The sequence below is a fragment of the Podarcis gaigeae genome (assembly GCF_964106915.1).
Source record: "Podarcis gaigeae genome assembly, chromosome: 3".
NCBI classification, from domain to species: Eukaryota; Metazoa; Chordata; class Lepidosauria; order Squamata; family Lacertidae; genus Podarcis; species Podarcis gaigeae.
This window is the reverse complement of record NC_139680.1, coordinates 26,623,814-26,647,425: the sequence shown is the minus strand read 5'-3', so window position 1 is coordinate 26,647,425 and position 23,612 is coordinate 26,623,814. Positions and strand designations below refer to the sequence as shown.

Sequence of the window (23,612 nt, the reverse complement as noted above, 5' to 3'; positions counted from 1 at the left end):
TGCTCTGGTCCATGGGGTCACGAAGAGTCAGACAAGACTAAACGACTAAACGACAACAAGAAGAAGGCATGCATCACAACCCTATGCACACCTGCTAGAAAAATAATCCCCACTTTGTTCAATGGGACTGAACCCCAAGGTAACTGTGTATATTTATTGTAAATGACTGCAGCCTCAAATGGAGATTTAAAATGATCGACATGAGCCTCAATAACCAACAGGCTGAGGTAGGGTATTTGGTGGGTCGGAAAATGCAAGTTTGCTGCTCGTTGTAAGAGATCCTATGCTCATTCCAAATTTACATTTTAGAGTGGGCGGGGGAACCATTTCCTCTTTTCAATAGAAGCTCTTTCCCCTCCGGCATTTCCTAAATCGTTATTTAGAAAGCACCATTGTTGGTGAAAGGGGTAATGCATGGAAGGTCCTGGAATTATAGTCGACCTTTCAAAGACCCTGGTGCGTGTTCCCCCCTCTTTTTTGTTTCACCAGTGGTTTTCCCCCATCTCTCCTAGGGAGAGCGGGAAGCCCAGGAAGCGCCATTCGGTTTGTGTGCCTGCGCAGGGAGAGAAGTTCACGCCTATCCTGATCTGCGAATAAGGCGGGTGAGCGGATGCATGGGTGGATGAGCCGAAAATGGTGGAGGGAGGCTTCAGTTCGAAGTGAAGCCGCTGGGTTTGCAGCCCAGAGCCTGCCATGGCTTTAAAGGCTTGCTCGGCAAAGGTTTCTAGCACGTGGCCGATTGCAGCCTTATTCTACTATCGTAGCGCAGTGGCGCTTAGAAGTGGGTTAGATTGGCGAATCATGCAGTTTTGGGGCTCATAGCCTTTTTTCTATCATGCTTTTGCTGTCCTTTGGTGTGATGCCCCTTAAGCTACGACTATAATATATTCGAGTTTACCCGGGAGTAAACTTCGACTACTTTCTGGATAAATACGTGTAGAGGCTCAGTAAATCCAGGAACTAGAAAGTTTGGCTTTAAAGCGTTTGCAGAATAAAGCCATTAGCTACTGTTGGTGAAAAAGTCTCCAGTCCCATTTGGCTGTTAAGTTTCTGAGTAAGGTGCACTGAATTAACACCGGTGCTTTTCATTTTCCCGCCTTCGGCGCCAGCGCATGCGCACTCTTAAGGCTTCTTTCTTTTTGAGATTTCCTTCCTCTCCACCCCCCCTTTTTTCCAAGGCGGTGGAGGAGCGAAGGCGGAGACCGCGGCGGTGGCAACGCGCCTGCGCGCAACACTGTTCGGTTCCCTCCGCGTCGTCACTTCCTCGGTTGGACCCTAGGGGAGAAAAGACTCGAAAAGCACCACTCTTCCGTCTTTTAAATAGCTGCCATATGAGGGGCGGAGGAGGTTACTTGCTGCGTCTGCCCTTCCCCCCTCTTCCGTTTGTAATCCGGAAGTGTCGGCTGCCGCTGTTGTTGTTTTCAGCCTGGCCCTCAAACTCCAGCGCGACTAGTTATGCGCCTGCGCGGCTGCCCCGAGAGCGGAAGAGCAGGAGAACAGCGAAGACGGGCAGAGAGGGCGGTGGGTGGGGAGCTGGGAGGTCAGGAGAGGCGAAGTCGGCAGTTATTATGCTGCGCCGGATCCTGGCCTTACTCGCTCATCCTTGTTTTCTCCCCAGCAGCGGCCCCGGAACTGTCAGGAGCGGCAACATGTTCTACGCGGTGCGGAAGGGCAGGAGGACCGGCGTGTATCGCACCTGGTATGCGAAGCCACATCTGGAGTGGTCAATCTCTCTTCTCCCCCCTCTCCCAGGGGCTAAAAAGCTTCGTATTCCTCCCAGTCTGGAAGGGACCCCGGGGGTCATTGCTCCACCTCCCCCATGCAGGATTTTTTTTTCTTTTTAGTAAAAAAAAATTGTATTAATTTTTTTCTTGATTTACAAGAGTGTGTGCGTTGTCTCTCCATAATATTAATTAATAACAGATGTAACTGATCTGTCGAAAGTACAGAGAGAATCAAATTTATGCAATAATAATATTTTTTCTTTATACCCTTCCTTCCCCAGATAAGGCTGGGCTCAGGGCGGCTAACAAGCAGTAATAAAAACAAGTTGAATGAATACAACTTAAAAGCAAGATTAAAATACAACATTAAAATATTGAAACATTTAAATATTAAAATGCAGCCTCATCACAGGAGGAGAAAGGAAAAGTGGTACCTCTGGATACGAACGGGATCCGTTCCGGAGCCCCGTTCGCATCCTGAAGTAAACGTAGCACGCAACTGCGGGGGTCACGTTTCGCTGCTTATGCGCATGACGTCATTTTGAGCATATGCGCGAGCAGCGGAACCCAGAACTTCCAGGTCGCCACAGAGCACAACCCAAAAATACTTAACTTGAATCTACTTCAACCCGAGGTATGGCTGCACCTATATCTGTGTTGCATAGTTGTCCAACGCAGCACTCAAACCCACAACCCTGAGATTAAAAGAGTCTTGTTTTCTGCCCACTGAGCCTGTACCAAAGAGCCCAAGGCAGTAAACATTATCTTTCACCCCCCTTTTTTATATTAAAAAAAGCCCATTCTCCTAACAACCCTGTCAGTTGGTGGTACTGAGAGCAGGTGTCTGACTCCATGCAAGCTTCATAACTATGTGCAGATTTTAACCCAAATCTTCCTCACACTAGTTCAATGCTCTTAGTTTCTTGGGGCTTTGCATTTAAGTTACTTTAAAAACAAAAAATGGTTAGATTTATGCAATCGTTCCAGGCCCCAAAGTGCCTCGCATAGCCTACCCCAACCATTCACCTTTGAAGGGTTAAAACTATGGTGGATTCTTGAGGTTGGGAAACTTTCCTTCCAAGAATTGTGGGAGGATTTCCCTTCAGCTGATATAGGGGAAAGCTTTGTGTCCCCAGATTTGCTCGAATGAAGAGTAGGTGGCATTGGAGATAACACGTTTATTTTTAAAAAATAATAATAATAGCTTTATGTTTTTATAGGGAGGAATGTAAAGAGCAAGTTGACAAATATAAATATGCTAGCTTCAAGAAGTTTTCAACAGAGGAAGATGCTTGGGACTTTGTAAATGATGGATCAACAGGTACATTTTGTCATTCAAGTGGTAAGCACTCGGTAAAGGGTTGGTGCTTGGCAGAAATTTTAAGAGTAGCCTTCTGGTAATTAGTGTGGGTGTGCTAAATGCTTCCCGCAGAAAGCTTGATATACTTGTCACTGGTCGGCTGTATTTCCAGATGGCACAGGCTGAGTTCTCAGTTCTGGGATGTTTTTTTATGTAGGCTAATTGCTCCACCGAAGATTTAGGATCTGGCTTGGTTTTAAGTGAAAGTGGTGGATTTGCATTAATAGCGGTGAGAAGTTACAGTTGAAAGAAGGGAAAGTCTAGATCCTTGCATATCTCATTTTGCAGTAGATCAGAGGTGGGGAAAATGGCTTTCCAGATGTTGGACTACAACTCAAACCATCCCTGTCATGCTGTCTGGGGCTGATGCAAGTTTGAGTCCATCAACATCTGAAAGGCATCAGATAAGGGGCCTGAAAGACTTGTAACTAAAATAATTTCTTTGCTTTATGAGAGTGTTCAAGATTTTTAGATAGTGTACTGCTTGACTAACTATTGAAGATGGTTACATTCCCGTGGGCTACTTTAGAAAGCTGGGAAATGAAGACTACATTCCGTTGCTTACTTCCTTGGGAATGGGTCCTGCTGAACTCAGTGGGACTTATTTTTGAGGAAACATGTAAGATCAAATTGCAGTTGCGATAAACCTACAGTTGCATTGGAGCTTGGTCCACGTGACTTTTGTATGCAGATCATCTAGCACAGGAAGAACTTGTACTGGCAATTGCTTTGTCACATAATGCAATGTGTTCCCTTTAAACTAGGCACACTGGCAGGGGATGCAGGACACGCAGATGCATCACAACCTAATGACCCAGCGGTTGTTACAGAAGGTGCTCCTCATACTTGTCTTGGTGTTTGTAGTGCTGTAGCAGATGCATAATGCGCCAGGCTGCACACCCCTCTGCATTCATTCTGGAGCTTTTCTAATGTGCTTTGCATTACTAAACTGCAACCTGACCGTCTCTCATTCTTGCTCAGTGTGGTATTTGCCAGAAAGAGAGATTCAGTGTTTCAGTGCCACCGCTGGATTGCTCTCGCCCAGGATACTGGTTTAGTGCTTCCACATATCAGATTCATGCAAATATTCCCCAGGTTTCGTTGTAAGTTTTGTATACAAAACTTACTTGATTATGGCAATTTGTCAGGCTTGTTAGTCATTTGGTACTCAAAGGTCTCCAAGCAACTTAACACAAGGTACATTACACCAAACAACGGAAGAGTTACATTAAATGTGTTACTTGGTTGAGAATCCAGAGTATCACGTGAGCACAAATAGGGCATTCCTTTATGGTACATTTGAGACGCTGGCACACTGTTCAAGAGTTCTCAGTGGTTGCCTATCTGTATAGTAGGCAATACAGATCTACATAAGCCACTCACAACTTGTAACGTGTATCTAATATGTGGAAAAACTACCGTGTCCTAATTGTTTTGTAGTAGATACAGCTAAGTAGTCCTAGAAATTGCCAGTGGATTTCCACGAGCTCATCTTTTGTGTGGATCTGTGCTGCTCTCCATTTAATCGCTGAAAGCATACTTCTACAAGTTAGCGCTGCTCACTCTTTAGCCTTGCAGTATATCCCTTATTGTGTAATAATAATAATAATAATTTATTATTTGTACCCCGCCCATCTGGCTGGGTTTCCCAAGCCACTCTGGGCGGCTTCCAACAGAGATAAAAAATACACTAAAATGTCACATATTAAAAACTTCCCTGAACAGGGCTGCCTTCAGATGTCTTCTGAATGTCAGGTAGTTGTCCATCGCCTTGACATCCGATGGGAGGGCATTCCACAGGGCAGGCGCCACCACCGAGAAGGCCCTCTGCCTGGTTCCCTGCAACTTGGCCTCTCGCAGTGAGGGAACCGCCAGAAGGCCCTCGGAGCTGGACCTCAGTGTCCGGGCAGAACGATGGGGGAGGAGACGCTCCTTCAGATATACTGGACCGAGGCCATTTAGGGCTTTAAAGGTCAGCACCAACACTTTGAATTGTGCTCGGAAACGTACTGGGAGCCAATGTAGGTCTTTCAAGACCGGTGTTATATGGTCTCGGCGGCCGCTCCCAATCACCAGTCTAGCTGCCGCATTCTGGATTAGTTGTAGTTTCCGGGTCACCTTCAAAGGTAGCCCCACGTAGAGCGCATTGCAGTAGTCCAAGCGGGAGATAACCAGAGCATGTACCACTCTGGCGAGACAGTCCGCAGGCAGATAGGGTCTCAGCCTACGTACCAGATGGAGCTGGTAAACAGCTGCCCTGGATACAGATTTGACCTGTGCCTCCATGGACAGCTGTGAGTCCAAAATGACTCCCAGGCTGCGCACCTGGTCCTTCAGGGGCACAGTTACCCCATTCAGGACCAGGGAATCCTCCACACCTGCCCGTCTCCTGTCCCCCAAAAACAGTACTTCTGTCTTGTCAGGATTCAACCTCTCTCTCTCTGTGTTGTTATGCATTTTTCTGCAGTTCTGCTCACAGTTAATTCATGAGTTAATTTCTAATTACTTTAGAGGGACTTCATTTATGTGATTGTGGGTGTATAAGGTTATTGAACATGAATATTATACTTTCAATGTGATTTTTTATTTTTTGCATTTCGTTTCTTCTACGGTTTCAATAATACAGCTTATGAAAGACCAATAAATAATAGGTTCAGGGGTAAGAAGACAACATCGTGGTCAGATTATAGTTCATACAAGAAACCATATGAACAGCCCTCAGAGAACCAATGTGAGAGAAAGCGTGTAAAATATACTGAAGTACCTTACACACCTCCAGAGCGCAAAGATGAATTCTCATATATGGGTAAGTGGCTTTATTGTAGCAGGTGACTAAACAATGTCGTTTCCTTAAAAATTTTAAATAGAGCTTTTAAACTGTTGTTATTTATTAAATTTGTACACCACCCTTCTATCCAGTTCACAACATAAAAATATAAGATAACAAACCCCAAAATACCTAAGAAAAACAAGAGGAAAAAAGAAAACCAATAGCCCTCTCCCTACCCCATTGGAAGTTCTTTGCATATATATAATTAATACGCAAAAGAGCTTTGCAGTCTTCTTACTCTTGGAAATGCACAAGTCACTCCTATTGAAATTGACTTAGCTGCTGCCTAGTGAGTTATGACACAATCCAAACCCTCTTTGCTGGGGGGAGGGGGAGGTGTCCCTGTCGACCTGCAAGCAGAAGTGCCATTAGTGGGTTTCATACCAGCGGTAGCCAATAGAAATTGCTGGAACGTGTATTCCAAGGGAAGGATTTCACCTGCCCAGGATCCCTTGAGTTGCACCCACTGTTGTCACATGACTGCTTTGGGCCCAATTGCTGGTGCAGTGATTTGCTTCCCCCATCACCTTCCACTCCCGCTGTTGTGTGAAGCAAGTTTGTGGATTCGGCAGTGGCCCCAGCACTAAACCAGAGTAGTCCAGGTTTTGAACTGCACCATTAGTGGCTGTACAGAGTTTGGAATCCAGGTCTTAACACATTGACCGATAACAATTTTTACACTTGAGAGCTTTTCCAGTACAGTCGAACCTCTGGTTATGTAAACTTTGGCATGTTCGCGCAGCATACCCGGAAGTATTTTACCAGGTTTCGCCCTGCGCACATGCGCAGAAGTGGTCATCAGGTTGCAGAAACCTTGGGATTTGACCAGACCTCCGGAATGGATCCCATCCGCAACCAGAGGTACCACTGTACTGAATTAGGGATATATGAATGCCTCCATTTAAAGAAGAGAGAGCTACTTCACAGTTCAAAGTAATGTACAGACATTCTGTGTGGAGCTCTTAAATAGTCCACATAGGATTTTATATTTGATTATATCCCATTTATCCTCTGCTTAAGCTACTGCAGATTTCTGTACTATATATAATAAGTCACAAACTTGTGTAATAGGTTCTAGCAGATGATGCCCCTCAGTATAACAAAGCACTTTATACCTCCTGGTAAATAGATGAAATAACTCTTTGATGGAGTCAAAGACCCATGGGAGACAAATGTTTTAAAACTTGTGTTTTTTATCTTTTTATTCTGTGAACCTCCCTGAGATCTTGTGATGAATAAATCGAATAAATAACAATAATGTTAATGTGACATACAGCTATTTTGGTAGCTCACTATCTTTTTCTGAATACAATAATTCAGAACAAAGTGGCTCAGTTGTGCTACGTCCCTTGAAAGCCAGTCTGCATTGGGAACAGCACATGGCTTGTTTGTATGGGTTTTTTTTTTTTTTACTCATTGTTCTAAAATATGTCCTGTGTGTATTTTTGTGGGAACCTCAATAAGATTTTAATTTGGCAGTAGTATGTTGGGTTGTCCTGATCACCTTTCTTAAATATCAGAACTAAAATACTTGACGTCCATCCAGTTGGCAATATTCCTGCTGAATTAATTGTCCCATTTGCATTTTTAGGAGATTATGCAGTTGTTTATACTGATGGGTGTTGCTCAAGTAATGGGCGCCGTAAAGCCCGTGCTGGAACTGGTGTCTATTGGGGACCCGATCATCCTTTGTAAGTAAGAAATGAGTGGTCCAATAACTTGCTATAAAAACCATTCTAATAATTTTTTTTGCGGTGATCCCTATTGTTGTTTGCATCTGGACATGGTATTTTCCGTCCTTCCACTAATACTATTTTCAGACGAAACCTTTGGCTAGAAGGTGGACCCACTTGATCCAGTCTTCTGGCTCTTGTGAAGAGTTGCAGGTTCCTGGCCCCATCCACTTGGCCAGGTGAATCCAGTCCAAGCATAGTTTCATTGGTTGTAGACTGCAGGCTGTAAGAAGAAGAAAAAGTGTGCATGGCCACTGTCCACTGCTTTCCTAAGCAACAAAGAGGAGCCTGAGTCAGCCTCATGGTGCCGTCTTGATATATCACTTTTCTTCTGTCTTGAAGGAGTTCATGCTTCTTCAGACGCATAAAATGGCCGCCTCCTTGCCCACCAAAGCAAATGTCCAGAAACCAGACCGGTAGGAAGTCACATTATGGAGGCTAACACAGTGGTGTCCAAAATAGCTGCTGAGATGTCCCTGGCAGAAGCAATTAATGCCAGGAGCATCTGTCAAAATTCGTTTCCAAAGCATTCAATATAAGGCTTGTAATATGTAGAGGGAAAGTATGGCCTCTGTCATTTGTCCAGGTGGATGGTCAGAGTTGGAGCAATTTGTTGTCTACCAATCCTGTCCTTTCCTTGGTCACATTTGAAGGAAATGGCTCGTTTGATGAATGTGTGGACCAAAGGAAAGTAGTGACTGCTAAAAAAATAATAATAATACATGGCCATCTTCCCAGGGGCTTTCTCTAAATCATTCAGAACCAAGAGCACTAGCCATTCATCACATCTTGCACTGGTGCACTGGCAGCTTTGAAAGCATGAGAAACCCTTCAAACCTTCCAGTTCCTCTTGGGGGAAATGTGAGATCTGGTAGTGGCCCACTTGGCTCCCTACTTTCCTCTCAAAGTGGAGCAATAAGAGGTCTGCCTGATGAATAACATAAAACATAACACTTTAAAATAGCAAGGATTGGATTTCCATTCCCAGGAGGTGCTTCTGTCCAAGTTTTGGCCTTTCTACTTCATCCCTCGGTGCCATAGTTCCTCAGCCCATCTCACTCAACAGGTCTTCCTAACCCTTGGATGGGTTTTTGGCAGAGGCTGTTGGGGACAGAAGGGTAGAAACAAACATGGCGTAGCACTAAATTTGAAAATCTGTGGTTTGAAGGAAGAACAACATTGGTTTTCCTATTCTTATAAACATGCAGACTGTCTTTCAGTTCACAGATATATTTTGATCCCTATATTAGCCTTGAAATGTTTCATGCATGAGAAAAATTACTTGAATGTTGTATGTATTTTGTACTCCTACAGAAATAGTAGTGAAAGACTTCCTGGGCGGCAGACTAATCAAAGGGCTGAAATACATGTAAGTTAAATGGAACACAGAATTGGCACAATTGAGTGCTTGAGCCTTTAAGTTTTAATGGAAATGCACGTCTGTTTCAAGGGGGGAACTGCATGGAGATATATATATAGAGAGAGCGTAGTTTGGAGAAATTGAAAGAACAATTTAAAACGTTATCTCATAAATCCTAACAAGAAATTGCATGATTGATAGGCTAGTGACGCAGAATAATTATGTAGCTATTATGAAAATTCATAAAACCTAGTTAAGTAATTCGCCATGGCTCCCCTCCCCCAATTGTCGTTAACATAATTTGCATCAACTTCTGGACGAACAGTGCTAGAATTGGATTACGTTGCTTTTGTGTTACAATTTTGAAACTTGGCATCAGTATTGATGGTTCAACTTTATTTCTGCTGAGTTGTGTGTTCTAAATGTTTTCTGTAGGCAGCTTGCAAAGCAATAGAGCAAGCCAAGAGTCAAAATATCAATAAACTGGCAATCTATACTGACAGCAAGTTCACCATTGAAGGTAAGTCATTGTGTATTGGGAATAAGTAATAAGGCAAGAAGCATGTAAAATGGCCTTCTGAAAGGAAAATAAGTTTGTGCAGGGCATGGGACTTGGTATTTTGATTATTTACCAGATGCTTCCAGCACCTTTCTGGGAGACCGTTGAGGAAAAGGTGGGCTAGAAATAAATAACTTTCCAATGATCAAGACCTAGGAATTTAGCATGTAATATATAATGAATGTTTGCTTTTGATGTTTAAGCAGATCCTGGTGGTAAGCAGGCATGTGAATGAGTGTTGGGTGTTTTTCTATTAAAAGCTAGTGGCTTGGGAAGGGTTTACTTTGAAAGCTAACAAATGCTGCTCTCCAGAGAATACTTAATAATAGAACTGTGGCCAAAGGAGGCTGTTCTCCAAATACTGTTTCTTTTCCCCCCAGTCCCAAGATTTACCAGCCAATGTTGCCTTTCTGGATTTATCCTCTTTCAACTTGGATGCATTTGTTCTCAAGCTAGGGACTGGCATTTCCTATGTTTAAAACCCATATTGGCAGGGATCCAACAAACCTGATAAATAAATACCCATATATACCCAGAAGGTGACTTCCTTCTCAAAAGCAAAGGTTAGAAGTGGGTTGGTAACAGTAGAATCCGCATCTGGTTTTAACTTTTTATTTCGAGAGAGACCTGAACATCTGCAGATGTTACCCGCTATCTACACTTGAAGTGGGTCCCTGTCCCTGTCCACAAACTTATGGCAGGCAAGACTGGTGCTTAAAATGGGTGGTCCCAAAGTCAAATTGAATATGCATGACTTACAATGGGCTGCAAATTTATTACAGCAAACATTCAGTGCCTGCCTAGACCCAAGCTTGGATTCGCCACCATGTGCACTTCTTTGAACAACACAACTGGATGGCATTTTGCAGATGTGCGGTAGAATCCGAGGACAATTTCAGCAGTCCTTTAAAAAAGTCACGATACAACAGATGCATCTTGTTCTTGCATAGGTATGACAAGCTGGGTTAAAAACTGGAAGAAGAATGACTGGAAAACATACAAAGGAACAGATGTAACAAACAGAGAGGACTTTGAAAGGCTTGCTAATCTTTCGGAAGGCATGGATATCCAGTGGGTAAGTTATGAGGTTTGAAAAGGCAAGACTTCATAAATATCAAGTGCATACTATTAAAAATGAATGTTAACAAAATAATGCAAGTAATTCTGTTTAGTAATGGAATTTTGCAAGTGTTTGGTACCAGTCCAAGGGAAGGCCTGTGCTTTGTTATGTTTTGAAACAGAAAACAGCATTTTATTCTGACCCGTGTATTTTTCTTCACCAGTTTTTTTGGGGAAATTGAAATACCATGTTGCTTTCTAACTCTTTGCGAGTGGGGGGGGGGGGGCTGGAAAAAATGTCTTACCAACACACTGCCTTAACAGTAGCAAACCATTTGCATGTCTATTCCCTAACTTTTGATAAAAACAAGAATTGAGTATTGGCATTTTTAAAGAGTCATTTTTGGCACTTTGAACTGAAAGCTGCCTCGTGAGATGTGGAGGGTGGGGAGATAGTCATAAAATGAAGGTGGTTGTACAGTTGCAGTAACTGGTTCAATTTACTGTTAACAGAAACACGTTCCAGGTCATTCTGGCTTTGCTGGAAATGAAGCGGCTGATCGACTAGCAAAAAAAGGAGCTGCAAAGTCCTTGTCCTAGAATGTGTTAGAAATATCCATTGACTTTGGGGGCAGACTCACAACATTTCTGACTAACAGGCTGCAATTGTGATGGATAAATGTGAATTTTACTGACTCGTATCCAATTTCTTGATACTGAGAAGCCTCAGGTTTGGATACTTAGGATTATTTGAAAGACGGCAAGAGATACTTGAACAAAATGCTTGTTTGATGCATTCTGGTTATGAAGAGTTACAACACCACAGAATTTTACGTAAGGCGTTGCCAGAGCTTGTCATTTCTTTCACGGTACATGTCCATTCAAGAGCTGTGTTTTATATAGAAAATTATAATAAAAGTTTTTGTTTTTCATCTTGGCATCTCAACTGCAATAGATAATAACAACAAACACCAAAATCATAGATGACAACAGCATGTGCCAAATACACATCAGTAGCAAACTCAAGACAGTATACTCAAATCAGCCCAAAAAACTGCTCCAATTCATACTTTAATCCCCATGCAAGGAGCCTGTTATTAACCAAGTTGTTGGTGGGTGGGGCCAGAAGCAAAAATGGGAAGAGCAGCAAATCTACATTTCTGACTTTTTAAGATAGGTAGTTGTTTCTGCACAGAGTCCACTAGGCAACCCAGAGGCATTGTTGGAGTTCAGAGTTACACTCCAGTCACAGAGGGTAAAGTAGGGTTGGTGAGGTATGCCGTACAGAGAGAGTCCCAAGGGCCTGATAAGAAAGGCCTGGGGGGGGGGACATTTTGACCTATGATCCTCCCCCTCCCCCCAGTTCCCTGTGGCCATGGAAAAGTTGCTTACGGGTTACTATCCAGCACAAACTGGGTATTAGGGATGGTAAATAAATAGCCTTCTAGAGTTAGCAGACCGCAGCTGGTTTAAAAGCCCCCCAGGAAATTCAAGGGCACCAACTGGATCCCAGCAACTGTGTTGTGGCCATTGCTTATTTAGCTGTGTGCCTCTCCAAATGGATCGACAATAATAGTGCAGAGAAATGCATTCCAAGTCTTGATTTTTTTCCACCCTGCAATTTGACTTTGACAGTTTTCAGGGTTCTCTGAGATTATTAATGACTTCTCCTGACCAGTCCTCTCTTCATATTCCCCTTCATCCATCTGAGAGCATGGTGCTGTTGATCTGTCTCTCCTTGAACTGGCAAGGCAGAAGTCATTTGCCAATCTCCCTGGGAGGTGATGGCTCAGAATACACAGCAGATGTTTTATTCCGAGACTCTTCTCCCTCCTAGAGCTTCTCCCCGTCTGCTGAGGTTATTGCTTATTTTACCAGGAGGAGGAGATGTTGTATTGTCATCAAGAAACCTGGAACCACGAGAAGCACTGTGATTCGTGGACGACTTCATCTATACATCTATACATCATCTTCATAATATTTTCCTTTAACATCGTACATGCAGTGAACTTAACCCCTTTCCTCCATAGCCTCTCCCAGTCCTCGATCATTATATTATGTCCCACATCCCTTGCCCAATCAATCATGACCGATTTAACTTGTTCATCCTTTGTATGCCACTCCAACAACAAACTGTACATTTTAGACATATTCTTATCATCAGTATCTAACAACTCCGTTTCCAATTTGGTTTTTTCTGTTGCAAAACCATTTCTCTTGTCCATCTTCTATAATTTGTTAATTTGATAATATTTCAACCAATTCACTTTATCTTTAATTTGTTCAAATGGTTTTAATTTAAAACCTTCCTGATTCTCTAACAACAAATCTGAATACCTCAACCATTTGTTTTCCATATTTAACTTTTTTTGGGCCTGTGCTTCCATTGGTGAAATCCATTTTGGTGTTTTTCTTACTAAGAGATCTTTGTATCTAGTCCAAACATTGTATAATGCCTTTCTAATTACATGATTCTTAAAACCCCTGTGGGCCTTTACGTTGTCATACCATAGATATGCATGCCATCCAAATCAATTATCCAGTCCCTCCAAGTCTAACACATCATCATTCTCTAATTGAATCCAATCCTTGATCCAGCAGAATGCAGCAGCTTCAAAGTATATCTTCAAATCTGGCAGGGAAAAGCCCCCTCTTTCTTTTATATCTGTAAGTAATTTATATTTAATTCTAGGTTTTTTCCCCTGCCAGATAAATTTAGACAATACCTTCTGCCATTCTTTAAAACATTTGACATTATCAATGATTGGTAAAACTTGAAATAAGAACCACATCTTCGGCAATACATTCATCTTAACCACCGATATTCGGCCCATCAACTAGAGTTTTAGATTTGACCAAACCTCAAGATCTCTCTTAATTTCATTCCATAATTTTTCATAGTTATCTTTGTAAAGATTCAAATTCTTTACCGATAAATTCACACCCAAATATTTAACTTTTTTCACCGAAACAAGGCCTGGCCTTTCAAAAAGGTTTTTTCTTTCCTCATTATCTAAGTTTTTTTCTAAAACTTTGGTTTTGCTCTTATTTAATTTAAATCCTGCTACCTGCCCAAACTCTTGAATCAGCTCCAGTGCTTTCACTGCACTGGTTTCTGGATCTTGTAATGTTAAAACCAAATCATCAGCAAAGGCTTTTAATTTATATTGCTTGGATCCTACTACAGTGCCTTTAACCTCCTCCTCTTTCCTCAACATGTTTAACAAAACCTCCAGAACAGAAATAAATAGTAGAGGGGAAAGCGGGCACCCTTGCCTGGTTCCTTTCTCAATTCTGATTTCCTCTGAGACCACATTATTAACTATGATTTTTGCTTTTTGTTCAAAATAGATCGTAGTGGTCTAATTTCTGCATATTTACAAGGTTATTTTGTTTGGGTGTTGCAAAGCAAGAAACAACCCACAAAGTTTGTTTGTTTTCCTATTTCTGATACACTTTAATTTCTTTTTCTTAAAATAATTAGACGACACTACCATAAAAATGGAGGATAGAAATTGCAAACGTCGATAATAAATCCTGGCTGATAAAAAGGCCTGTTTGTTTTTAGATGTCTAAGAGGCCAGGAATGATTCTTGCCAACCAAACATCTACAGGCAGAAGGAAGGGGATGTTTCGCCAGTTTTAGTCACCAGCTTCTATATTCCAGCTAATGTCACACAGGCTTAAGGGGCACGGTATTGTATTTTGACTTGCCCCATAGAATGTAATGCAGTCAAGGCAGAAATGTGGCTCAACCCAACATCTAAAAGGCAGGCACTTCCTATAGAAGTGGCTGGAGTTATCTGCAGCTTGCTGTCATTGTTTATGGCCCATTAGTGCAGCCTCCCTGGTTTAAGGCTATTTTACAATTGCTGCAGGTAGTGCAAAAGATGGCTTCAAATTAGAAATGGATCTGAACAAGGGAGGAAAGGTTGGATATATGCCAGGCATAGGCAAACTGGGCCCTCCTGATGTTTTGGGACTACAGCTCCCATCATCCCTGACCACTGGCCCTGCTAGCTAGGGATGATGGGAGTTGTAGTCCCCAAACACCTGGAGGGATGAAGGTTGCCTATGCCTGAGATACACCATAGAGAACGGCTACAAAGTCTGGAGGTTTTCCTGCAATCGTAACCATGTCTACTCAGATGTCCTACTGAATTCAATGGAGCTTATTCCCAGATTGCAGTGGTTAGGATCGCAGCCTTGGTCAAGATCTGAGGCTGTAGTCCTGTGCATGTTACTGCAGTGAACAGGCTGGGTCTTGCTTCCAAGTAAGGTAAAGGGGCCCCTGACCATTAGGTCCAGTCGTGACTGACTCTGGGGTTGCGGCGCTCCTCTCACTTTATTCGCCGAGGGAGCCGGCATTTGTCCGCTGACAGCTTCTGGGTCATGTGGCCAGCATGACTAAGCCGCTTCTGGCGAACCAGAGCAGCGCACGGAAACGCCGTTACCTTCCCGATGGAGCGGTACCTATTTATCTACTTGCACTTTGTGCTTTCAAACTGCTAGGTTGGCAGGAGCTGGGACCGAGGAACGGGAGCTCACCCCGTCACAGGGATTCGAACTGCCGGCCTTCTGACCGGCAAGTCCAAGGCTCTGTGATTTAACCCACAGCACCACCTGCGTCCCAAAGTACATGTGCTTCCAAGTACCGTACATGTGCGTAAAATCAGGATGTATGTAATATGGGTGGGTGGTAAATAAAAGAGCACCTCAAGCTTCCCGATTGTCTTGTCTTATATATTTGACTCTTATCTAAAAAATGTGTTTATAGCCTTCATGTTTACTTACTTACTTGCCACAATGACTTCCAAGCAGTATACAAATATAAACCAGTTATAAAAACATGGCCACACATAATTAAAATAGGCAATAAAATAGATTTTTCTGTGTGTGCATTAGTAGAGATAAGGCTGCCTATGCATTCAACAGCTTTTATTTTCTCAAACAATTAAGTTTTTCTCCCAGAGAGATTTGAGGGGAAATTCCATCTTCCAGGAGGCTTGTGGTCTTTCGTCATGCTAGTATGTCACTAGTCGCAAACATCCACATGACACATCTTCTAAATATTAAGGCTTTGGTTGTAAGTGTGCCTTCTGCAAATGGAAAGACACTTTTCAATCATGGAAGGCCTTAGATCAGGGGTCAGCAAACATTTTCAGCAGGTGGCCGGTCCACTGTCCCTCAGCTTGGTGGGGGGGGGGGCAGACTCTTGAAAAAAGGAAGAAGAATGAATTCCTATGCCCCACAAATAACCCAGAGATGCATTTTAAATAAAAGCACAAATTCTACTCATGTAAAAACACGCTGCTTCCCAGACCATCCACGGGCCGGATTTAGAAGGCGATTGGGCCGGATCTGGCCCCTGGGCCTTAGTTTGCCTATCCATGCCTTAGTTCCAGCAGAGAATCCTGCTGGTAGAAGAAGAAAACAGCTTTTAATGTAATATTTCCCTCCAGCCTGCTGCAATATTCTGGAGGGTCGTTCAACTTTACAGAACAGATTTCCAAGGGTCTGCAAGGGAAGGAGAAATTGGTGAAAGCTGCCTCCTTTCTTTTTTGTCAGCAGGAGCAAACTCTGAATCGAAGCCTGTGTACTTAATGGGTATTTTCACACGCAACAAGCCATGAATCCTGGTTTAATTAACCACAACGTTAGATGTGACCTATCGGATGTCAGCCAACAATGTTAGATGTGGAGAACCTTTGCTTCTCCAGATTTTGCTGAACTACAACTGCCCCAGGAAGCAGAACAAATGGTTAAGGATGATGGGAGCTGTAGTTAGTTCATGCAACTAGTTAGAGTGAAGAACTTTGCTTAATGTCCAAACCTGAAATTCTGGTTTGTTGCATCCAAACAAGGCAGGATTAGGAAAAAAACAGCTTGTAAACAGAGGTTGTTGGCTTACAAATCCTGATGTTTTGGGGAGCAACAAAATCCCAGATTGGACATCACAATAAGTGATTCCTGGTTTGTTTACTCACATGAAGGAAGAAGTAAATAGGCTTCGCTCACCAGCATGCTGCCAATTCACATTGCTGTTTATTAAGCCTAACTTATGATAAACATGTAAACTTGGCCACTATAGCTAGCTATTTAAAAGGCACTAGTCACATGGTAGATTTACATGTTGAAAAGGCAGGCAAGGAACAGTATTGTAATACAGGATTTGGTTCACATATATCTGAAAGGAACATGAAACATCTATTAAATAACATTTTTAAAAAGTGGAAGATCTTTTGGAAATGGGTTGCAATTTCTCCCATGCTCTCTCTTGCAAAGTTACCACTGAGGGATGAAATCTGCATTGTAACTGAAGAATGCTGAATAAAATAAGGACTTCACTGTAACTCAATGCCTATTTATTTGGGTAAAAGCTCCACTGAACACAAGGAGTGTATGTGTGCGCACTTGCCGTCTTAGGATAACATTTCTGTCATCTGATGAGGCAGACTCTGGTCCACAAAAGCTTATAGGGAGCCTCAGTCCCTCCAGATGTCATGGGACTACATCTGCCATCAGGTAGCATGGTCAGAGGACAGGGATAAGAAATGTCACAATAGCTGCCAGGCAACATGTTCGTTACCCGCTGGCTTATGCCACAATTTCTTAGGGAGGTAATCAAATGTTGCGCACTTCTAATTGTTCCATCTGCACAAGCATTTCTATTTGCTGTTCAGGATTATCCCTCCTTGCACCCTGCTCAGTTTTGGGGGAAGAGGGGGCAAAGCCCTGTTGCTCAAGCGGAAGTCCTTGTGCAGGACTTCTGCTGATGAGGCTCATTACGTGAATATCACCCATAGTTTTTTTAAGTGCCATAAGGCTCACTTGGAATGTGGGTGGCGCTGTGGGTTAAACCACAGAGCCTAGGACTTGCCAATCAGAAGGTCGGCGGTTTGAATCCCTGCGATGGGGTGAGCTCCCGTTGCTCGGTCCCTGCTCCTGCCAACCTAGCAGTTCGAAAGCACGTCAAAGGGCAAGTAGATTAATAGGTACCGCTCCGGCGGGAAGGTAAACGGCATTTCCGTGCGCTGCTCTGGTTCACCAGAAGCGGCTTAGTCATGCTGGCCACATGACCCGGAAGCTGTACGCCGGCTCCCTCGGCCAGTAAAGCGAGATGAGTGCTGCAACCCCAGAGTCGGCCACGACTGGACCTAATGGTCAGGGGTCCCTTTACCTTTATTAAGGCTCCCTTGTTTTCCCAAAAAGCCCAGCGCTCCAGCAATAGTTTCAAAGAACATTAGGCCAGGAAAAGAAAAGAAAAAAAGATTACCACTGCAGTATTTAACTTTCTTCACCTGAGCTCTGAGACCTGAAAACAAGAACTCAAGATGGCCTACTGCTGACTGTTGTTTCTCAGCTCCCCCGACCAGCCTTCTAGCTTGAGCCGAGAGATTTAAGAAAGCCTTCCATTACTTGCACCTTTAGAGCTCATTTTCTCTCTGCCTATCTGTCTTTTTCAGACAGCCTTCTGGCCTGCTTAGCTTAGAAGAAATACCTTCAGTTTTGCCTAGAGGGACCGAGGGGAGCATTGTGAGAAGCATCTGACTCAGAATTGATTTGCCGGAGTGTTTCGCGTGGTGCGTTTCTAGCAGTCCGGGGAGCTGGAGAAAATGCAGGCCTCCAGGCATCCGTGGGAGCAGGCAGGTTTTTTGGGGAGGGGGTTTTACAAGGAAAAAAACCACCCCCACTCCTGCTGATCGCTTCTGATCCTGCCCTGTGTCAGTTTTGGATACACCAGCAAAATAAAAATCATTTGATGTGTGGCAAGCTGTGCTTGGCATATGCTTGGAAATCCGCAAACGAGAGGGGAGCTGAATTAAAAATAATTGAGAAAAGGAAAAGGGGAGGAAAACCCCGACAACAACACCGAGATGCAACATTTGGTGTTTCCTTAGGCTCCTGCTGTGAGCAATGTCCGTCTGGAATTTAATGTTCAAGGAGATGTGTGTGTATATAGATTGAGCCTTGAGCGTAATAAATTCTTGGGGTCCTGCGCAGACTGGCAACCTGCCCTATTTCTCTCCTGCCAGATGAAAGGCAATAACGCTACCCGACTTTTCTTCTGTGCAAGCAGGCCCAATATGATGACAGCTTTCCACTTGATTGCCTATGTGGCAGCCGAATCAAAGGCATAAGCCACACACGCACACACATGCCCTGCAGTGAAGCTGTAATACCTGATCTTTGCCTTCTGGCATCAGAAATGCACGGCCTGTCTCTCTCCAGCCTCGTTCTTGCCTTCTAGCTTCATGCTAAAAGCCTGTAATGTTACAGGTTGCAAGGCTTAGTCCACAGTGTTTTGTGTATGTGTGTGTGTGTGTTTCAGTGGGAGGAATCATTCTGATGCACGCTTACTTGGAACTAAGCCCCATTGAATAAAGTGAGATTTACTTCCTGCTGAACTAGTAGAGGTTTGGCAGGAACCATCCCAACCTTCTTTTAGATGTCTTCTGAAAATGGTAATTGTTTAGGCGGGCTTTCACGGTGTGAATTTCTCTCTAACCCACCTGTATCTACTGTTTAACCGATGCTTTTTATTATATGCTTTTAGAGATACTTTTACTGATTCTATTAAAATTTGTGTATGTTGCATAACACCTTAGTACACTTCATAAAAGTTCCACTTGTAGACATTTCAGTTAACAAAATAAACACACACACACACACTTACCTGGCGTGGGAACCATGGGTGAGGCTCGTCTACTGCACTCCAGGTGTACTGACTCCCTGCGATCTCCCAATGCAGGAAACTTGACTACATAATCTGTGATAGTGGGGGATTGTGTTTGTGTACCCACTCCCAGAACACAGTGATGACTATGATACAATGCGATAATCTTTATTGTCATTGTCCCATACAGAATAACAAAATAGGAAAAATCTACATCAGACATTCAAAAGCCAACAAGCCTGCTATCCCAGCCTGGTTAGCCCCCTAAAAACTCTTGATACCTCATTTTAAAATACAATATACTCCCATAGAGACTACCTTACACTGCGTTTAAAACCAAAATCGCATTTGAATAGAAACTGTTTCTCAGGCGGCTAGTCCTAGTCTTTATAACCCTGTACCTTCTTCCAGAAGGCAGAAGCTGAAAGAGATCATTTCCGGAGTGCGCACTGTCCTTCACTATCTGCAGCTTTCTTATGGCACCTGGAAGCATAGATTTGATCCAAGGTGGGAAGAGTGCACCCAATTATTCTCTCCGCACTCTTTACAACCCTGGACAGCATCGTTTTTCCCCACACCGTGCAGCTCCCAAACCACAAACACAGACCATAAGTTAATACACTCTCAACAGTACAATGGTAAAATGCCATCAATAGGTCCTTTGAGAGATTATTTTTCCGGACCCAGGTTAGGTCATCTCTCAACTCTATTCCCGGGGAGGGGGGGGAAATAGAAATCATGTTAATAAACTGCAATGTATAATTTGCTGGCACTGCAAGGATAGCCAAGTATGGTTACAATAAAAACTGAGTTGCAATCGCTGTTATTGCTTTGGCAGAAATCACTGCACAATTGTTGGCATCCGTCTGTCTTGAGGAACAATGGGGTGTGCCTCTGGGGGTGAAGTCCAACCACTGGAGAATCACAGCACCTGCTGTGGCTGCAGAAACCGGTTAACCCAGGCATAGTCAAACTCCAGCCCTCCAGATGTTTGGGACTACAATTCCCATCATCCCTGACCACTGGTCCTGTTAGCTAGGGATGATGGGAATTGTAGTCCCAAACATCTGGAGGACTGGAGTTTGCCTATGCCCTGGGTTAACTTGTGACTGCTGCCTCCCACATTATTTTGCTGTGTTAGCAGCACCGAAATGACCTTTCTGGGGTGCAAGCCTGGGCAGTGCTGCCCAAACAACAAGTCCCCCTTCTTGGCTTCGCTGATGTGATCCAAAGAAAAGCAGAACAGTACGTCTGGCACGAGCTTGGCTGCAGGAGTTGCCGGAAGGAGGAGTAAAAGGAGTCATCCAACTGTCTTAGGGACTCCACTCCGTATTGGTGTAGGGTTTACTCCTTGGCCCTTTCTTCTCCCAAAAATGTCCCATAAGACAGTGGGCATGGCATAATGCAATCTTATTAAAAGGCAGGGTATTATCCAACACTCTGCCAGTTATTTCAGTAGAGGGTGTCGTGACTGTCTGGACCATGCAGAGACTACTGTTGATTGCAGTCATCCAATTCTGCTAAGGTCTTGACTATCAACTGAAATCACCCACCAAAAGCAACAGTTCAATGATAAGAGCATCTGTGTGGTATGCAGAGGATCCCAGGTTCGGTTCCTGGTAGGGCTGGGAACATGCCCTGTCTGGAGAGCTTCTGCCAATCAGTGTAGACAGTACAGTGGTACCTCGGGTTACAGACGCTTCAGGTTACAGACTCTGCTAACCCAGAAATAGTACCTCGGGTTAAGAACTTTGCTTTAGGATGAGATGAGAACAGAAATTGTGTGGCAGCAGCGGGAAGGCCCCATTAGCTAAAGTGGTACCTCAGGTTAAGAACAGTTTCAGGTTAAGAACGGACCTCCAGAACGAATTAAGTTCTTAACCCGAGGTACCACTGTACTGAGCCAGATGAATCAACAGCCTGACTCAGCATTACGTAGCTAGACATGCGTGTAGAGATTTCTATAATCCACTGGTGACCATGACCAGTGGATTTGAAAAAGGATCTTTTTCTGTCTTGAGGCAGCACTGGGTTCTCTCTCTGATGCTGGGGGGTGGGTGAGATGAGTCAATCTGGGATTGACTGCTTCAGGGCCCATTTGTTCACCCTGGTATTTCCTAGGGGAGCAAATGACAACTTTCCTCAACATGTTGCCCAAGGAACAAAAGCAATTATCTAAAGTTATGCAGGCAGAGACCATTAAATTAGCCAGCAGCAGATTAACACTGCCAAGCATACTGTTGATTGCAATGAGAGAACAAGCAGCTTCCGCAATTAATTCTGCAAAGCCGCCCAAGGTTCAGGCTGACCTACCTTCCAAAGAAAGACCGGAGATAAGATCCACTTGGAAGGAGAAATCTTGTTTAACCCCACCAAGTCAGTCTTTCTTTTGCAAACGCACATGCCAAAGTAAACCTCCCACAAGCTATTGGAAGTCGTGCTGAGTCTTCTCGCAGAACATCTGGCAACATCACTTCCCTAAAGGGGCAGCAACAGAATGAAATAACTTTTCAAAGATGGCAAGGAAATAGATGGAAGAACACTAGCTCAACCTGAGCATAGCTCAGACGGAAGGAATAGCCTTTCCAAAAAGGAGCTGAATCGGTGACACATTATTCCAGGTAGGAGCATCTGATGCTACAAGCTACAAGTCCACATGCACAGAACTGCACAGGGACTATGAAGAACAGGGTTTTTTAAAAACAAATAATTTTGAGTACTCATCTCTGCAATTCAGGTGTTTGTTTTTATACAGCAGGACATTTGCCACCAGGGTTGAAATCCTAAGGGTGCTTATTTGGAAGTAAGTCCCCTGAAATCAATGGGATATATTTTCAAGTATGCATTATTAGGACCAGTCGATAACTCATGTTATGTGTCTATTATAAATGACCTCTCTCGGTATTTTATGGCTGAATTAGGCTGCAATCTTTCACACACTTACCTGGGAATAAGACCCATCGAAAACAATTGCACTTCTGAGTAGATATGCGCAGGATTCTTAGCCCTGATTCTTCTTTAAAAACTTGATTATGAGTGTCATCAAATTCACGGGTCTAGATTAGAATTTGACTTTTTTTAAAAAACAAACAAACCAGGGAAATATCCATATAATTCGGTTTCTGCCTTTTTACTTTTGTATTTTCTCTTCTGAGAAATGGAATTGCTGATTGATCTACCCTGGCAGACACTCCAAATTCTCCAAGACTTGCTGTTCAGTTTTCTCCAGGAGCAGATTATTTTCATATTTTGTGAAAATAGCCCAGGGCATTTCCTGTTTCGTCACGAGAGCAAATTTGGGTTGATGCTGCGATGTGCAAATGCCATCTAATAACAAGTAAGAGCAGCATTTATTGTATCAAAACGTATATACTCAAACTGATATTTTGTATTGTGGTGCAAGTACAGATAACTCGCAATCTACAAGCATTTAACTTGTGCACATTCAGCTTTACATGTTTGGCAATTTTTTAAAATAGAAAAATTAGAGGGAGCAAAAAGGGGGAGGAGGGGCTTTGGCAATCCCACCCACCATTGCGCCCAATGTGTTTTGACTATTGTTAATGGAGAAATCTGAGGGCTCCCTTGGACAAAAAAACAAGGACACCAGCCAGGAATACCAGAGCAGAATAGCAGCCAGTAGGCTTGGTCTTTATTGAAGACGGTCATGACAGGACTCCCACCACCAGGTGAAACAAAATGGAAGCCCCAAACAAAAGAGCACCCAAACTTTTATTAGTTACTAATCCCCCAAACTACACCCCTAGAACTACATCACAACTACATCATTGACACATCACAGAAAGGAGGGGTTGAGGGAGGAGTTGTGGAGGTAACCTGAGTGTCTTGTCACCTGGCTGGTTCCTCCTTTCCCCCTCCCCATGAGTCACTTCCAGGAGACAAAGGGGAGCTGGCAGTTTCCTGCCCCCAGAGGGAAGATCTGATCATTGTCCTTTGTTCCAGTCCATGTTGAATCCATTCCCATGTCCTTTGTGACCTTGATGGTCTTCTGTCTGGGACCATCAAGGTTGTCATGCCAACTGGGTAGGGCTCCTGTGTATGTGCTGCTTGGTTAAGGGATTATGGCCGTCCTGTATCAAACCATCCTCCTTTGATAGTCCTTCCTTAATGGAGTAAAATAAAAGTGAACCGGTGTAAATCTGACGTATGGTTGATTTACTATGAATTTATAACAGAAACGTTGCATATGTCCTGTGTGAGTGTGTATGTGTCGTGTTTGTACAAACTGAATGATTGGGGGGGGTGTTTCCTGCAACACTATACAGTATACTATTTTGGCTTCACGTCCT

At 43.4% G+C, this 23,612-nt stretch overlaps 1 protein-coding gene across 5 annotated transcripts; it reads left to right on the top strand.

Annotated features, from left to right (window-relative positions):
- Positions 1–525: 525 nt before the first annotated feature.
- RNASEH1 (ribonuclease H1) lies at positions 526–11,557 on the top strand. Of its 5 annotated transcripts, XM_083730549.1 has the most exons (10): positions 526–602; positions 1,622–1,699; positions 2,945–3,066; positions 3,849–3,917; positions 5,711–5,890; positions 7,506–7,605; positions 8,962–9,016; positions 9,443–9,527; positions 10,517–10,641; positions 11,139–11,557. In XM_083730549.1, exons 2-10 carry the CDS (start codon positions 1,650–1,652, stop codon positions 11,223–11,225), a joined length of 873 nt encoding a protein of 290 aa, XP_083586675.1. In that variant the 5' UTR covers positions 526–602; positions 1,622–1,649; the 3' UTR covers positions 11,226–11,557. The 5 variants fall into 5 exon arrangements, with proteins under 5 accessions (XP_083586675.1, XP_083586671.1, XP_083586672.1 ...); XM_083730545.1 differs by lacking the exon at positions 526–602 and having other exon boundaries at positions 1,468–1,699; XM_083730546.1 differs by lacking the exon at positions 526–602 and having other exon boundaries at positions 1,469–1,699; positions 2,945–3,045.
- Positions 11,558–23,612: the final 12,055 nt, after the last annotated feature.

Excerpts from the sequence above, each read along its gene's own strand:
- RNASEH1 (XM_083730545.1), top strand. The coding sequence starts at position 1,569 with ATGCTGCGCCGGATCCTGGCCTTACTCGCTCATCCTTGTTTTCTCCCC. Across the intron at positions 9,528-10,516 it reads CAGCAAGTTCACCATTGAAG|GTATGACAAGCTGGGTTAAA; the intron begins GTAAGTCATTGT and ends GTTCTTGCATAG. Across the intron at positions 10,642-11,138 it reads AAGGCATGGATATCCAGTGG|AAACACGTTCCAGGTCATTC; the intron begins GTAAGTTATGAG and ends TACTGTTAACAG.